Source organism: Alligator mississippiensis, chromosome 5 (assembly GCF_030867095.1).
Source record: "Alligator mississippiensis isolate rAllMis1 chromosome 5, rAllMis1, whole genome shotgun sequence".
NCBI lineage: Eukaryota > Metazoa > Chordata > Crocodylia > Alligatoridae > Alligator > Alligator mississippiensis.
In genome coordinates this window covers 3,307,853-3,324,253 of record NC_081828.1, presented here as the reverse complement: position 1 = coordinate 3,324,253, position 16,401 = coordinate 3,307,853, and the positions used below count along the sequence as shown (strand labels likewise).

Genomic DNA, 16,401 nt, shown 5'->3' with positions numbered 1-16,401 from the left:
AGCACAGCAACTCTTTCCCCCACCCCCTGAAGGAGGTGCAAGGGTCATCTGCCCACATTACCAGGGCCAAAAGTACAGGGAAACAGAACACAGAGCAGTACTCACACCCAGCTCATCTCATCTCATCCGTGCTCCACCAGCTGCAGAGATAAAGCCAGCCATGGGCACTCTTGCACCGCACAGAACCAGGAGACCCAGCACCAGCAGCTTTGATAAAAAGGTGTTTATTGGAACATGTCAGGTACCAGCATTTCTGCTTCAGAAAATAATTTACAGCTCAGATAAGTTATTTTTTTACAGTGTTAACAAAATTAAAAAAAAGCCACCCCAAAAAATATACAGGGCTGAGTGGGGTAGACAAAGGTAAGGTGCCACAGCGCTATGCCAGGCACTATGGCAGAAGGGGAGGGGGAGGGGAAAGAAACTTGGGTTTGCAGCGAGCCAAATAATTCAAGGATGCAGGGACAAGTGAGACTCAGATCAGTCCCTTCCTGCCAGTAGTTTCTGGCTCTAGTTAGGATCAGTTTTGCCAGGTTTGCCCCCACCTTAAACTTGGGCAGATGCTTACTGTGACATTCCCAAATCCACATCTTCACTCAAGGCAGATCCTACCCCCAACTGCTTCAGTGCAAATCCATCACCCCACTGCAACCACTGGATGACCTTCTGTGCACACACCAGCTCAGTGGTGCTACTATCCAAACCGGAGTCGGTCAGCTCAAAAACTAGACTTTTTTTTAAAAACCAGGAGGGAGGGGCTGGCAGAGTTAGCCACTTGTTATCTGGCCTGTTCATTCCCTAACCATGTGAGGATCACAGAGCCAGCTGGAGGGTAAGTGGACAGCCCGAGTGGCACCCATAGCCCCTCAGTCCCCATTTGTTTCTCTGCACTTGAGACTGGAACAAAAAAGAAGAAGAGGGAAGCATTTTCTACGCATCTATAGGTTGTAGCGTACCAAGAACATGTACAAAACAGAGCCCCAACATACAGGCCCTCTACAGATTCTGGCTCAGTAGATCATATTTAAAAAAATAAAATAAAAAAGAAAGTGACATGGGACAACACTGCGTCCAAGAAATGCTCAAATTTTTCCAACGTAGAAAATATACACAGAACTAGGTCATTCCTCCTCCAGCCTAGGCACAGATCTGTTGATGGTGTCACTTCTCATCCAGGTGGCAATACAGGTACATGGCCACAACCATGGCTGCGATCTGCAGAGGAGGAAGAGTAGGTTTGATAGCTGGCTGCTGCAGGAATCCCTTGTTGGTTTTGCATCCTCACCCCATTGTGCAGCTGTAACCACCCAGTTGGTATACCCGTGCGACTGCCCATTCTTTAGGGTTACAGGCCTCACTAACCCCTGGCTCTGGAGCTCCTGCTGTCCTGTATGCCAGTCCCCCAAGTAACTGCTACCACCTTCCCCTCATCTCAAACCCTCTTGCCATCAGGGCAAGGTTGTGGCATCAGGCCGCCATGCAAGCCTGTGACAGCATAGCTTTGGTTAGCAAGTGCCCAACACCTGCACTGGGATGGTTGTGGAGACCTGGCAGGCTGGGTCTTTAAACCCAGCAGGGTAGCAGGTGCTGGCCCTAACAGGGAGCCAACTCACCTCCAGCGCGCAGATGCCGGCTGCCACGCCACCCACTACACTGGCATTAGTGCGGATTTCCTCCAGCAGCTGCTCAAAGCAACCCTGGGGGGGAAAAAAAAAAGAAACACCAAACCCATCTGGTTAGAAAGTGCCAGTCATGCAAGACAAGAGCTAGCTGGAGTCCAGCTGAATGGCTGCATAAAAACTACCTGTTGGATGTTTTCCAAGGATATCCAAAAAAAAGTTGTGCACTGGCCTAGAGGCAGCAAGTGTGGCAAATAGTGCATTTGACCCACCAGCATACTGCCTGCTCCCACCCAGTTTGTCATCTGCAGAGACTTGAGCAACATTTGACTGCTCCAAGCACCAAAAAACCCCTGGGAGCAGTCAGTCTTGGCTGCTCCCACTAGGTTTCTAGTACTGCACTCAACAGGGCTGAAATATGGACTTCTGGGCTCTGGCAATGCACTGCTTGCTCATACAAATGGGGAGCTAAAAGAAGCTGCCATGTGCTCCTTGACACTTCATTTTAGTCCCAGACTGCAATACCAGCCAGGCCAGAAGTGGCATGTGCCGTTTCCTCAGTCATAAAATCCCTGACCCCCCTGTACACCGAGCTCTGGGATCATCCCACCACATGCTCCAAGCCATAAGGAGGGGGATTTGTGGGGCTAGGCAGATAGGGTTAGGAGTGGCGGATCAGTGGTTTTCATTCCAAGGGATCCAGAAATCTGGAAGACATCTTCAGCTCTCCATGTCTGAGGATTCAGCCATATAGTAATAAGGCCAACTCCTCCATAGCTTTTGCATGCCAGTACTTGGAAAGGGGCATGCTTTTGCAAGGGGATGTGGTCTTTGTCACTGTGCCGATGTTAGGCACATGAAATGCATCCTCTGGCCTCTGCAAAGCACCGCTGTGCATTGGGACATCTACACACGCCACCCTCCCACCAGCTTCAATGGGTCCTTCCTTGACACTATAAAAACTTTTTAGGGTGAGCCACTGGAGAATCCACTGATCAGCAGATCAATTCAGGGTAGATGCATACCAGGGGTCTCTAGTGTGACCAGGCCACAGATGTCAACAGGGTCAGCTCCCATTTACCACCCAAGAACCATTTTAAGAAAGAAAGAAAGATGCTGCATGCATACCGGGGCATCTCTTAGGTCTGCAAGGGTCTCATTGCATCTGCTCATACCCTTGGGGCAGCAGTAGCTTGGGTACGTTTGACCGTTGTTGTTGTAGTAGGGAGAGTTGGTGAAGTCCGTGTAGTTTGTCAGGCCACAGCAGTGCAGCTAGGAGGAAGGAAGCAGACAGCATGAGACACCCAGCTCCACAACAGCCCCCCCCACAGAAAGCCAAACAGGTCCCAGATGCACAAACCACCCCTTGAATGAAGTGGATTTGCACAGAGGATGAAGCCACATGGGGCAGCTGCAACCTTGTACAGGCCGAAATCAAAAAGGCAAGAGGGGAATAAGAGTCTAGGAGCAACACAGTTGGTATCAAGGAGGGGGGGGGGCTGTCTCCAACTCCCCCAGAGCCCCTTGTCATTCCCCCTCCCCAGGCCCAGCACGCAACACTTGCTCTAACAGTTTTGTTGCACTTTAGTATTAACCCAGGGATTAAAACACTCGCCCAGTGAAGTGGGACCATGTCATGCCAACACCATCCCGGGGGCAAAAGAGGGCATCTAGAGGTCCTCTTTATGAAGCTATTCGCAGCAAAACCTGCTCCCCCAGGCTCCCCATCACGGCACCAAGCGGGAGTGGAGCCCACCAAGCCTCTTGGGTCACCGCTGCAGTGGCCATGGCTGCCCAGCAGGCAGCGCTCTGCATCGCCCCACGTGGGACGGGGTCTTCTTTCCCAGGACACGGGGTGCTCCCGGCAGCCCCGCTTACCTCTTCCATGGTGGTGTTCCAGATCTGGGTGATGTCCGAAGACTTCCCGTAGTTGTCCTTCAGCACCGGCGTGACCGTGGCCTTCAGCAGGGTCTCCGCCTAACGAGGACAAGAAGATGCAGAGGTTGGCATTAGACAGGCACCCTTAAAGGTGGGGATGGAGCGGGCCGTACTCCTCGGGCTCACTGCCTGGAAGAGCAGCACCCCAATATGCTGGCCCGAGGGTAGAAGCAAGGCATGCAAGATGGCAGGCATGTGGGGAGGACAGATCTGCTCCCTCCAGACCGAAGGGGAAGCTGAGCCTTGTCACCCCAAACAGCTTCTCTTCACAGCCAGACTAGGACAGGTAATAAACCTGCAAAGGGCCCCATAAAGGAAGCATTAACAGGAACAAAATGTCCTCCAACCCACTGGTCACAGCCCTCGCTGGCAGCGCAGGACGTTCCCATTTGTTGACATGCACACAGGGCCCCGATGTTTGCATTTCGGATTTTGTTGGCAACGTCCAAGGCGACTACTATTGTTCTTCCCCAAGTCCCACGCTGCAATGGATACACTATTGTTTCAAGCGAGCGGGGAGGGTGTCAGCACGCTACCTCCGCCAACCGAGCTGCATTGCACCACAGCATGCAAAATGGACTGTGGGAAGCAAGTCTGGAAGGCGGCGGGGATAATACCGGGAGAAACCCGAGCTGTAGACGCTCTCCCATTGAGCAAGCTCCCCCCGGGCACCCCGTGCGGATCCGGCCATGCAGCACCACCCCGGCTTGCTAGGAGCGCGCCGAGATGCGGCGCTCCCGTTTTCCCTTTTATTTAAGCCTTGGGATCGGAGAGGCACCGCTTCCATTCGTTACCAGATCACCGCTCCTCCATCTCCTCGGACTCACCGTGCTCGTGTAGACGAGCGCCACCACGGCGGCAGCAATCTCCGCGATGAAGATGATCAGGACGATGGAGAAGAACTGGAGAGAGACAGAGAAGTGAGGGCAGGTCTACAGCACACGGTCGAAGACAGAGTCCAGCCGGGAAGTCACGCTCGGCAAACGCCGACCCCTCGCAGCTCAGCGAGCGGACAAGAGAAGGAGCAAGACCTCTCCATTTACCGTTATCAGGAGACATTTGCTTTCCTTCTGGGCCCCGCAGCAGCCCAGGAAGCCCAAGACGAGCAGGACGGCTCCGATGGCGATGAGGAAGTAGCCCACGTTAACGAACTGCAGCACCGACGAGGAGACCGGACCGAAAATCTTCATGAACGAGCTCCCATCCACGGAGACCCAGATCCCAACGCCGAGGAGGGCCGCGCCGCCCAGCTGCAAGGGAGGGGAGACGGGCGCGGGTCGTTATTTCGGACAGGGATAAGGGGAACGCTCCTTTAGCGATTAGTGCCAAGGGGGTACGGGGACCGCGTGTGCAAGCGGTAGGACAGCCTCTGTGCACGAGCGACCCGGCCGCGGGCGCTGCGAGTGCAGGAGCTCCCGAAGACCCTTCATTTTAAATCAACGGAAAGTAGCCATGAATTGATACGCTCCTCCGGCCAGAAAAGTCACTGGACGGGCCTGCCGAGTGCGTCCTCGTAGCTAGAAGGGGCCCGGCTGGCCCAGCACCGCCATGAGGGAGCCCCGGCAGCCATCTTGGAACTTGGCCTCACGGGGCCGAGGAGCTCGGGCTTCATCGAGCCCGCCGCGCCCAGGCCGGGAAGGGCTCACGCGCCCCCTCGTCACCCCCTCATCATCCAGGAGGGTTTTCCCCACTCTGAAAACCCAGTCCGACCAGCCCGGGGGATTTAGGGCAAACAAATACCCCCCCTGCACTCCTTTAGAAAATGGCCGCCCTCACACCTCATGGCTGCCCTCGTGCCCGGCGAGAGCCAGAGCCGTGCGTGGCAAGGACAGGGCACCGTGCCCATCCGCCCGCCCGGAGAAGAGCGGGCTGCTTCGCCGCCACGGCTCGACGCCCCCGCCATTACGGGGGCAGACGGCCGCCGCGTGCACCGAGTCCGCAGGGACTCTGCATGAAGGACACGCTTGTCAAGGTCTTAAAGTGGTTGTACATCGTCTTCCAGAGCCCCCCACGTAGCAGAGACAAGAGCCAAGCATGGAGGCTGCAAATGCCGGCCTTGCCGCCATATCGCGGTAGTCTGTTATCCGCGCTGTGGCCATTAAAGCACGCACAACGGAGCCGACCCGGGGCGGGCGCGGGAGCAGGATGCCTCCGAGTCCCGCATCGAGGGGCTTCTTGGCTCCGCGAGCCCGTCTCCCCGGGGCTCGGCTGCACGGGCCACGAGCACCTCCGCCGTGCAGCCCGGGAGCTCGTCTCCGGCGTCCTCCTTGCACCCTGCTCAGCCCCAGCCCCCCCGCCAGCATCCCTGCCTCCTGGCACGGGCTCCAGAGCAGCCAGCAGGTGTCCAATTTAAGGCCAAAATGGAAAAAAAGGCCTCCATGTAGCTTCACACCTCTGGGGAGAGGGTACAGACCCCAAGCCATCTTGCTAGCACAGCAAAGCATGAGTATCATCCTGTTTTCCTCCCCCCATCCCCTCCTCAGCAGACCCATGCATTAAAATACCAACTCTTTTCGATTATTTTAATCACCAACAGAACAATTTGCAAGCCCTTGAAACTAGGAGCAATGCAATGTCCTAAAAGAGCAACCTCTTTATCTACTGAGCACTGGCGTTGCAGCAAGGGGAAGGCCATTTCAGGCTGGCCACCGAGGAGCAGGTGGGCTCTCTGCTCACCTGTCCGGATGCATTTTCCCACCCAATTGCCTCCAGATTTTAGGCATGCAAGTGTGCTTTCGCCTTCTGGCTGCAGCCGTGCATTCAAAGCCTTCCTCCCTACCTTGCTCTGCAGGCAATGCAGAGACGGGGACGCAGCAACTTTGCAAAGGGACAGCAATTAAAGATTGCAAGGCAAGGGGGTCCCTCCCCATAGCCACCCACACCTGGAGCATCAGGAGAGACGGGCGTCAAAACGAGGGAGGAGAAGGGACGGCTTTGAGCATAGCAGGGCAGCGCAGGTACTTACAAATATGGCCAGGTTGAACAAGATCATGATGACCTTGATGAAGCTGAAGCAGCTCATCTTGGCGTCTGGAAGAGAAAGGTGGAGGGGTTCGTGTGAGATACAGCTTATGCTTTAATAAGACCGGCTGCACCGCACCCCATTTTGCAAGAAAAAAGTTTCGCAGGAAGAAGGGAAAGAAGTCACAGCCCTGCCCAGCCTCTCCATAGGAGATCCTAGCTTTCTTTTCCAAAGAGGAAAAAGAAACAAAAAAGAGACCTTAGAGGCACATGCAGAGATCCACTCTAGACCAGAAAAAACTCCAAAAAGGAAGGTGATAAATTAATCACATCACTGCTTCCTGCTGAAAGACTGCAGAAAGACAAAAAACTTCCGCTCAAGCCCAGCTCAGCAGCCCAAATCCTCCCTCCAGACGCAGCGTGGGATACTCCAGTCATTGCACGGGCTGCAAACGCACCCCTGCGAGCAGGGAGGAGTGGGAGACATGCCGCCCCCCTCCAGCAGAGCAGCCCCTGCTGCACTGAGGCTCCTTGGGGAGAGGGGATTTGCAGCTGGAAAGGCAGCGCTTACCTCAAAGAGCAGGGACCCAATCCAGGAAAAGAAAAAAATATATATATATAGTAATCAATCCAGGGGGAACGAATGCAAGCCAAATCCCAGCTCCCTGAGCAGCTCCCTGCTCTTTCTGAAGCCTGATAGCCTCCAGCCTGGCACTTTATTGCAACAGGTGATGCAGCTGGGAGCTGCCTGCTCCAATCAGGGCCAGCCCAGCCCAGCCCTGGGTGCTGCTAACTAACTTCTGCCTCATTAATGGTTGCAAGGAGTTCCCTGCTCCCCTCCTTGCTGCCCCCTGCTGCCCTCGCTGCTCCCAGCATCACCCATCGCTGGCTCGCAGCAGCCCTGAACTTGGCAGCGACTTGGGTTCAGACTCACTGCCCTGGCACGGCCCTGGCACCGCTGCGGCGGTAGCGCCTCTGACCTTGGACTTCAGGCCTCCCCTGGGAAATGCGGGACCGCTGGCAGGTGTCCTGCACGGGGACTGGAGCAGCCGGTGTGTGTGCACATGGACACAGGCAAAACTGTGGGTGTGGCACACACGAGTGTTGCAGCGTGCATGCACGTGGGAAAGTGCATGCAAGCCCGATGAGCTGCACGTGCGTGTGTGTGGGCCTACACTGGTGTGTTTGGGTTTGCACGCACGTGTGTGAGTGTGTGTAGTGTTTGCGCTGTGCAATAATAGCAAGCCTCCTTGCAGGCCCGGCCTAGCACTGAGGCCTGGCCCGAGCCCCCCCTCTCCCTGGACTCCTGTTTTTGGAGCATGGGAGACCCCCTGGAAAGGCTTCCTCCTGCCCGTGGCTCTGCAACCAGCCACGGGGGGATCCCACTAGGGCTCCCCCCAGCTGCTCCTGGCCCCCAGACGGCTGCATCTCCCTGAATACCGTGGTGGGGGTCTTCTTTCCTCCTGGGCCACGTCGCTGAGGCCGAGGCTGGTTTGCACTGCAGCAGAGAGGCCCCCACGCTGCCCACCACAGAAGCTAATCTAGGGTCCACAGTCATAGTGCCCCAAGCCCTAGCCTTGGGCTCTAACCACTGGTCCGTGCTTCCTCTCCAGCAGGAGCTGTCGTACGCCGTGGAGGCTGGGGAAGGGCAGGAAAGGGTGGCAGGAGCAAGGAAAGCCCCTTCTGCCCTGCCCTCGCACCCCACGGCTGCAAACCCCTCTGCTCGCAGGTTGCCAGCGCTGCAGCTGTGCAGTGCCACTAGAGGGCGTCCTGCTACCACAGTAGAGGAGCCAGTGGCCCAGTAGCCCACTGGTTCCAGTGCAGCGGCAGGGCATTGACGCCAGGCCCCCCAGTAGCTCTGCCTCTGCTGGGTCTGTGAGGCAGGGGCCGGGACCCAGCCACACCGTGCCAGGCTGGGCAACAAGGCTGCAAAGCCAGCCCGGCACTGCCCCACACCCTGCCCCTAAACTCCCCGCTCCGCGCCGTGCCACCGTCCCACTCCTCGGCTTCTGGACAGGGCCGGGCACAGCTTCGGGGACCTGCAGCCTGACTGTATGGGATGCCGCGTGCTTGTCCCAGCACCGAGACCCTTGGAGCGAACACGTGGCACCTGCATCGCCTGGTTGCGCTCAGCCCACAGCATCCCCCCACGTCCCGACCGGCCCCCAATGGCTCGGCCACGGCAATGCAATGGGCTCCGACGTTCCCGGCTGAAAGGAAATTCGGGGTCTCACCACACCGGGAGTTTCACCCCCCAGCACCTTTCTCCCAAGACCCGCGGGCTGTATCTAAGAGGGGCGCCTGGCTTTTCTCCTCCCCTCCCTGACGGTGGGGAACCCGGGGCAGGAAAACACCAGCAGCACCCGACCTGGATCACCTTAACTCTGCCCTTCGGGGCTCCAATCAGGGCCACCCTTTCTTTCCATAGACCCCCACCATTTCCAGACCCGTCTGCTCAGTGCCCTCAGCTGCGCCATGGAAATCGGGTGATCCCGGTTCCTCTCCCCAGAGCCTAGCTGCCTGATCCCCCAGGAAGCCAAAGAGCCGGGTATTTACTTGCGGTAGCTGCTCCCATCCAGCTCTGCCCTCTCCCTGTCTCCTGCCCAGGCACCCCCTCCAGAGCCCCAGCGTTGGGGTCACCCTGGAAGGTGGGAGCCCAAGCTGGCCCCACGAATCGGCCCATCGGAGGCCTAGCGCTGTGTCTGATGGGGCCTGACCAGTCCCAACTGGTGAGCATACCTTAGGACCATCACGATGCCTCACCTTACCCATGCTCTCACATGGCTCCAGGTGAGGCCTGGCTGTGGCTGACCGCACGTGGCGCCCCATACAGCGCCGTGCACAACTGCGAGCCAGCACGGAAGAGCACCAGCCCCTCTCCCATCCTGCCCGCACCCTCCGCGAAGCAGCGCTGTCTGCGCCACGGACTTAGGAAACGTGTCCGCTCGCCCGCCGGAGCAGCGTCGAGCAAGAAGCAAAGCCAAGACGTTCCGGGGGGTGTCTGGGAGCCGGACGTGACCTTGGCCTGACCGCCGCAGGACACTGCGGGGCTTTGTGCTGACCCTCGAGAGCCCCGTTACGGAGGATTAGCACACAGCCGGCACCTGCCCAGGGCAGCCCGAGCGGCGCACACAGCGCTCTCTGTTCCAGCTCCTCAACAGATGTTGGCAGCTGTTGCTTTGTTCCTCTCTGCCAGTTAACCCTTCGAGGCTCATCGGCCAGGAGCGAGGCTTGGCTCTGGGTTTTTAGGGAGGCCCCTTCTCTGCAGGAGAGGACGGAGGCTCACCCTGTTCCCGCTAGATACCCGCCCTGCGCCTTGTCTTCCACCAGGCCGGGCTGCTAAGGGCAGCTTGCGTTTGGAGCCGGCAGCTCACGGGGAGGCAGGTGTTTGCTCATAGCAGGTTTCATTCCTCATCAGGAAACTTTCAGCATCCAGTTGCAGCCAGGACTTGAAAAACGCCTGGAAGAAACCATAGGCAGACAAGGTCATTTAGGTAACTGTGCTATCTTTTATTAAAGCAACTCAATAGTTGGGGGGAAAAATGTTCTTTGCAAGCTTTTGGGCACAAACACCCACCGTTTGTGCCCGAATGCTTGCAAAGAACAAGTTTTCCAACTATTTAATTGGTTTAATACAAGATATCGCCTCAACCCAAAGAAACCTGCCTATGTCCTTAGACCACCACGGCTACAACCCTCAAGCATGGTAGAAACCATTGGTCTCGGAGCCTCCTGGGAGCAGGATCGAACCCTTTCACCTTCCCGTTCTCCTCCAAAGCGAGCACTCCCCGTGTCGCCCCTAATGCACTTTTCTTCCACGGTGCTTCATGGGAGATCCTGGCTGCAGACATGTATCCGTGCCCAGGCACATAGCAGAGGACTGGGTTGTAAGGCAGCCAAACTGCAGCTCCGATGGGACAAAGACACAGAATATCATGATCGAGACCTAGTCTCTGGGGGATTTTTCTACCAAAAATGGACATTTTCCATAAAATAATTAAAGTGTCGTCAACCCCCCCCAGTTTTCCAGGCCAGCTGTTCCCACAGGACGCTCTCAGCCTTTGTCGCAGCCCCGGGGAAGAGCTGGTCAAGGACTCCCAAGATTTCCACAGAAAACCACTTCTCGGCCCAGCCAAAAACTTTCCTGTCCATCAAAAATGTGCGTCTCTTGATCCCTATTTTCTAGCCACTTCACAAGAAAAAAAAAACCTTCCTATTTCGGTCGCTCTGTTTTTCCCCCCACCTCAAACAACTGTTCTTCCCCCCATGCCACGTGCCCACATACCAGCACTTCGGAAAGACAAGGCTGCTTCCAATAATCCCAAAGCACTGGGAGTTCAAGTTCACTTCTGGGGCTATTCTCACTATTTTTTGCCTAGTTTTGTGTGTGTGTGTTTTTTTTAAGCTTCACATCTATAATCTAGCAAAATAGCGCACATTCGAATAGCTCTCTTTGTTTTTGCTTTGATCTTAAAGTGAATAATTGAAGCCCCTAGCATCTTAGTCAAGCTTCTTGTTTCTCTTTAGCTAGAGAAAAACGTGCGTCACGTTCACTCTGAGGAGGTGCCACCCCATCTCACCCCCCGCGTCTCAAAATCCTCGATCTGCCCGTGATTATAGCCGAGTGCGTCCTGCCAAGCCAGCGGCTTTCCTGGAAATGTTTTGCAAATTTTATATCAAATTCATTGTTTTAGCCAGAAAAAAAACAGATTTTTTTTTCTTCTTCTTCTCCTGGGTCGAGCTAATTTGTGTCGACCTGGTTGAAGCGTATGGAAAAGGCAGCGCATTACTGAGCTGATTTCAAGTGAAAAAAAAAGAGAAAAACCCCCAAATTTGGGGCCAGTGAACTGCAAAATCCATTCTTTTTCTTGCTAGGCTAGGGACGCAAGAATGTGAGAGGGAAACGGCCGCAATTCTCCTCCGACGCAGCGGGACCCCACAGATTTCAGGACGATGACTTGATTTACGGCGAGGTGAGGCTCAGTCAAATCCGGGCCAGGAAGTGCAATGGATCCATCTCATTTCCCATCTGCTCCAGGAGATGCGCTAAGTGAGGCCGGCGGGAGAGCCGCGCGTCTCCTCTCCTCCGATCCCTATCCGCTGTCATCTGAAGTCGGTTTATTCAGCAGCAAAGGCCTGACCCCTGCGCTACAAACAGGTGCAAATCCGCGGAGCCGATGACTTGATCCCAGCTCAGGATGCGACCTCACTTCTAAATCTGGCATTTTAATCTCCCCGGCGTCCCTTGGAATGTTTTAATAAGGGGATTAACGAGGAGGTTAATACCCTTGCTCTGCTCTCGGCCAGCGCACTGGGAGGAGTGCATTTCCACACTCTTATTTGCATGCATTTATGAGGCTCATGAGCCCATTGCAACCCTTCAGCCCTATTCACTTGAGCGCTGGAGGGTAGGTGCCATGTCCTTGGACCCAGCTGGGATCCAGAGGCAGGGCAGATACCTATAATGAAGCCAGGAGGCCGTGCCCGCCATGGGAGGGGCATTGGGCTTGTATCCCTCTGCCTCGCCGCTTTGTCTTGAGTTCTCGTCTAAGCAATGCTGATTTTTTGCAGGCAGCAACAGGGCTGTGCAATACAGACCTGTGTGTCATGTACGGGGTGGATCCAGGGGGGTGCAGGGATGCAGTCGCGCTCCCCTTTGATTCCTGCTCTACCAAAGTTTAAAACCAACTGCCTGGAAGGGGCATTTCTATCCAGGCAGCACTGAGTCAATTGACTTCACGGCCCATTGACATCTCCCTGGTTCCTGCTAATCTCTCTCTACTCGCAAGTGTTAAGTGTTAGTCTCTCTCCTATTGAATGGTCTTGATATTTCACTATTCAAACTATCTTTTCTTCTCCAGTGTTGCTGTCTGTTAGCCACGTTTGCTGATGTCTCCTCCCTTGCACAGCCTGCAGACCGTCTGTAGCTCTAGCTAAAACTCAGGTGTGGTCATGTTAACTCAGGTGTGGAAATGACCAACTGAAGTACTGTTGGCCTTGCCAAGACACTCAAGGAGGCTAGATTTTGTTTAATGAAGCAGAATAAGAGGCATACATTTAATGATAATAACTACAGAGCTAATGCCACAATATCTTTTAACCATTTGGCCTAATTTTGCCTAGTTGGTTGTGTTTTTTTTAACTTTCTATTTAAGCTGAAGTTGATTCCTATGGCTATATTCGGTCCTGCTTTGATCTTAAACTGAATAATATAGCACTAGCCCCCTAGAACAGTAGTGAAGCTTCTCGTTTCCCTTTGACCAGAGAAAAATGCGTGTTGTGTTGTGTGTTATGATGCACCACATCCTTTGCACCCTTTTTTCTAAAACCCTAGATCTGCTCACAGTCACGCATAGCTCTGCGAGATGCTTTTAGGCCTCCCCATATCCAGCTGCCTGCAGATCATCTCCCATTTCATAAGTGAACCGGGAAGGTCTCAAAGGCTAAGAGGCAATTCCAGGCCATTCCTCTTGGCTAATTGGAGCCTTGCTTTTCATAACGACCCTGTGTAATTGCAAGAGGCCTTGGCGATTGCTTTGGGGCAATGAACCAGCGATTGCTCCACAGGTCATTTCTTAAGGGCCGCGGAGGCTAGAGGGAAGCAGCACAGTCCGGGAGCTGAGCCGGGGGCTGGTAGGGTGAGGATGGGCGCAGAGCATCATCCCCCTGAGTGCCTGGGGCAGCCCCGTGCTGCCTGGGAACCTAACTCTCCGAAGATTCATGACAACTACTAATAAGCAGAGTCGGCTGCTGGGCAAGCTGGATGCAGGGGGAGGGAGCCAGCCGGGGGCTGAGAAGAGCCGGGCACGCTTCCTTGCTCTAACACAGCCTCCCTCCGTGACCTGGAGCTTGGCACTCACGTCTCCTGCCCCGTCCGCGAAGCGGGGTTGAGATCACACTGACCCACATGAGGGCTGGAAGGCAGTCGGGGGGGCTGCAGACGGGGTCTTCACAGAGGTTGCTGCTAGCTATGGGCTTCTGAGATGGACAAAAAAGGATGGGGGGCTTTGTTGTGACCCCCTGCCCTTCCTTTTCCCACTCCCAGTCCAAAGCTGCCCCCCTGGGTGGGAGTGGGGTATGTACCAGCATGTATATGTGGGTATGGGAGGTCCCACAGTCAGTGACACAGGGGAAGCCTGGGGATTGGCACGTGGGCTGTGTAGCTGATTGCAGCCAAGGACGTGGGCATTTGGGTGGGGAGGGGGCAGAGGGGAAACTGAGGCACAAAACCTTTTTAAGCAGCCCCATGGCATTGCCACCAAACCGCCCCGGCCCTGCCAGACTGTGCCCGCGCCTGTGCCCTCCCATTGCTTTACTGGGGCCAGAGATGGGGTGAGTCGAGCATAGAGAAGCACTGCAAGGCCTCTCCTCGGCTAGACCTGGTCCCGAGAATAAGGGACAGGGAAACCTCCAAAGCCCCCTGAGACCTACAGCCAGGGCGTCCCCGCTGCCTCCCTCACAGCAGCCCAGCCACCGAGGAGCACCCCGCCATCCCCAGCAGCATCTTTGCTCTTGCTGGAAGGCCAGAGGCTGCAGTGATGGGCACCCCGGGATGTACAGGAAGGAGCCTGTTGCCACAGCAATCCCCGCTTAAAGGGCCTATTTCCTTCCCACTCGGATGCGGCGGTCCTGAACGCACCTGGCTACAAGCTGCTACCATGGGGCTGGCAGGCTGTATTTTACATAGTAAAGAGGCTTCTCCCACAAAAGCTCTGCTCGCTCCCCGGGATGGAAAGCGCCGGGTCTGGCTGCAGCATGCTGCCACGCCATCTTTTCTGATCGATAACGCGCCCCCAAATATAATACGTGCCTTGTTTTTGAACGAGATTATGAAGGGTTTTTTGGTTTTTTTTCCAGAGTTACAGCTGCAGAGAGCAGGGGCAGAGCCTAATCTGCGTCTGACTTGCCTTCTTGCTCCTGCTGACCTAAAGCCCAAGCTGCTGCTAAATACTGGTCTCCACGGAGGAGAAGAGCCCTGGCAAACGGCCGCGTCCCCAAAGGGCCCTGCCACATGCTTCAAGCTGGCTAGAAACCAGGTTTCCAGGCACTTACTTCAGAGCCGCTCAGCTCTTTGTGTAGCTGTCAGGTCATTTTTATCCCGTGCAAATCGCTTTGCAGGCCTGGTCGGCCTACATTTATTGCACCACTCAGCAGCAAATTGCGTGATATATGCAACATGTAGCAGGGGCCTGAGAAAGGGTAATGTCAATCCTGGGACCTCCAGGCCATGTAAAAGGAGAGATGATGCCTAACCCCTGTGTTAGCAGAGGCGGCTGCCGGGAGCTTGCTGGGGTGGGAGCTGCCCTCTGATGGAGATGCCCTTTGAGGGCAGGGGGCTGGGGGCATTTGCAGGCACGTTGTATACTAGGTGTCGAGGCCAAGTCAGCTTCTCTCCCCAAGCGCAGAGGAGGCCAGGCCAGGCTGGCTGGGAGCTATGGAGAGCAGCCTGAGCAGGGGCAGGTTGGCTGCAGAAATGCTATCCTGAGTGCCCGGGGCAGTCCCAGGACAGCTGGAGAGGAGACCATGTCCCTGGGGCTGGGCAGTGGCAGAGGGGCTGCGCTGAGAAGCTGCAGGGCCAGGCTGGGGGTCTGCCCTTCTCTTGCAGCTGCCCGGGGCATGGAGGGGCAGCTCTGCTGAGCTCGGGCGGAGATGCCTGCTCATGGCCGGTCTCCCGTGCTCCCCGGCGCCTGCCCGGGGAAGCGTGCCTAACGCAGCCGGAGCGCCTGGGAGGCCTTGCGTGCAAGCTGGGCAGGTGGAGGGGCATCCTGCTGTGAGCCGGCCCCACCGCAGCCTGGAGCCCGAAGCCAACCCGTGGCACGAAAGCTTCCTGCTGCCAAAGAGCCGCGGGTGGAGGGAGGAGAGGAGCTCTCTCTCTCTATCCCCCAGCAAAGCAGGACCATGCAAGCCAGGATCGCTTCCCCCTCACCCCGCCTTCCTTCTCTGCTCTGAGCCGGTGTGTGCTGGGGCTCAGGGCACGGAGAGATGGAGCTGAAAACCCATCTCATACCACAGCAGCAAGCGTGGGGCTGGACTAGGATCTGGAGCAATGGGGGTCTCTTCCCCAGCTCTGCTGGGGGCCTTGGGCACATTGCTGTCACCATTCCTCAGTTTCCTCATCTGCGAAATGGGCCTAGCAGGCAGAGGTAGTGGTGGAAGCACCATGCTAGAGCAGGGGTTCAGTCCATACCCACTCCGAGAACTTTCCCCTACTGCTCCCAGAGTCGTCAACACCCATCACAGCCCGCGACGCAGCCTCGGAGCCACCGTCTCAGGCCTCGGGTTTTCCCCCGGGGCTGAGGGCGCAGCCGGCCGTCAGTGTCTCTGTGGCTCCGTGCTGGCTGGACCATGAGCTCTGTCCCGGCTGGAAGACCTGAGGTTCCTGAGCCAGGGGAAGAGGGGCCAGGGGGTGGACGCATGCCAAATGTGGGAGGTTTAAAGGGACCGGGATTGACGGTTCCCTGGGTGCACAGAGCAATGGGCGCAGCTGCCGCATGGGAGATGCAGGTTGGGGGCTGGAAAGAATTTGCTCCCTAATGAGGGGGACAGGGCTGGAGCAGGTCCCCTGGCAAGGCCGGCAGATCTGGGATCCAGGGGGGTGGGTGTCTCTGCCTCGGTTTCCCCATCTCCACCTGCCGCTGCACATCTTCTCCCAGCCTGGCCCTGCTCGGTGCCGAGCGGAAGGGATCATTCAGCCCCATGGTGCGGTGTCATGCCAGGCTCAAGGGACCACTGATTTACACCCCATGCCAGCTGCAGCAGGGTAAAATCAGGCTAGATTTAGCTCCTGCAGGTCCCTGGTGCCCGGCAGATCAAAGGCAGGTCATAGGCATATGCACGGCCTTGGTCGCGGAGACACCCCGAGATTAATGACAGCACTGGAGCC

The 16,401-nt window shown here is 56.3% G+C and overlaps 1 protein-coding gene across 1 annotated transcript; it reads right to left on the bottom strand.

The window, feature by feature from the left end:
* Window positions 1–208: 208 nt before the first annotated feature.
* Window positions 209–7,215, bottom strand: TSPAN1 (tetraspanin 1). The gene is made up of 8 exons (XM_014606990.3): window positions 7,090–7,215; window positions 6,523–6,587; window positions 4,601–4,807; window positions 4,385–4,459; window positions 3,498–3,596; window positions 2,748–2,891; window positions 1,614–1,697; window positions 209–1,215 (listed from the first exon to the last, which is right to left on the bottom strand). The coding sequence occupies exons 2-8, from the start codon at window positions 6,577–6,579 to the stop codon at window positions 1,162–1,164; spliced, it is 720 nt and encodes a 239-aa protein (XP_014462476.1). The 5' UTR covers window positions 6,580–6,587; window positions 7,090–7,215; the 3' UTR covers window positions 209–1,161.
* Between the last annotated feature and the right edge of the window lie 9,186 nt (window positions 7,216–16,401).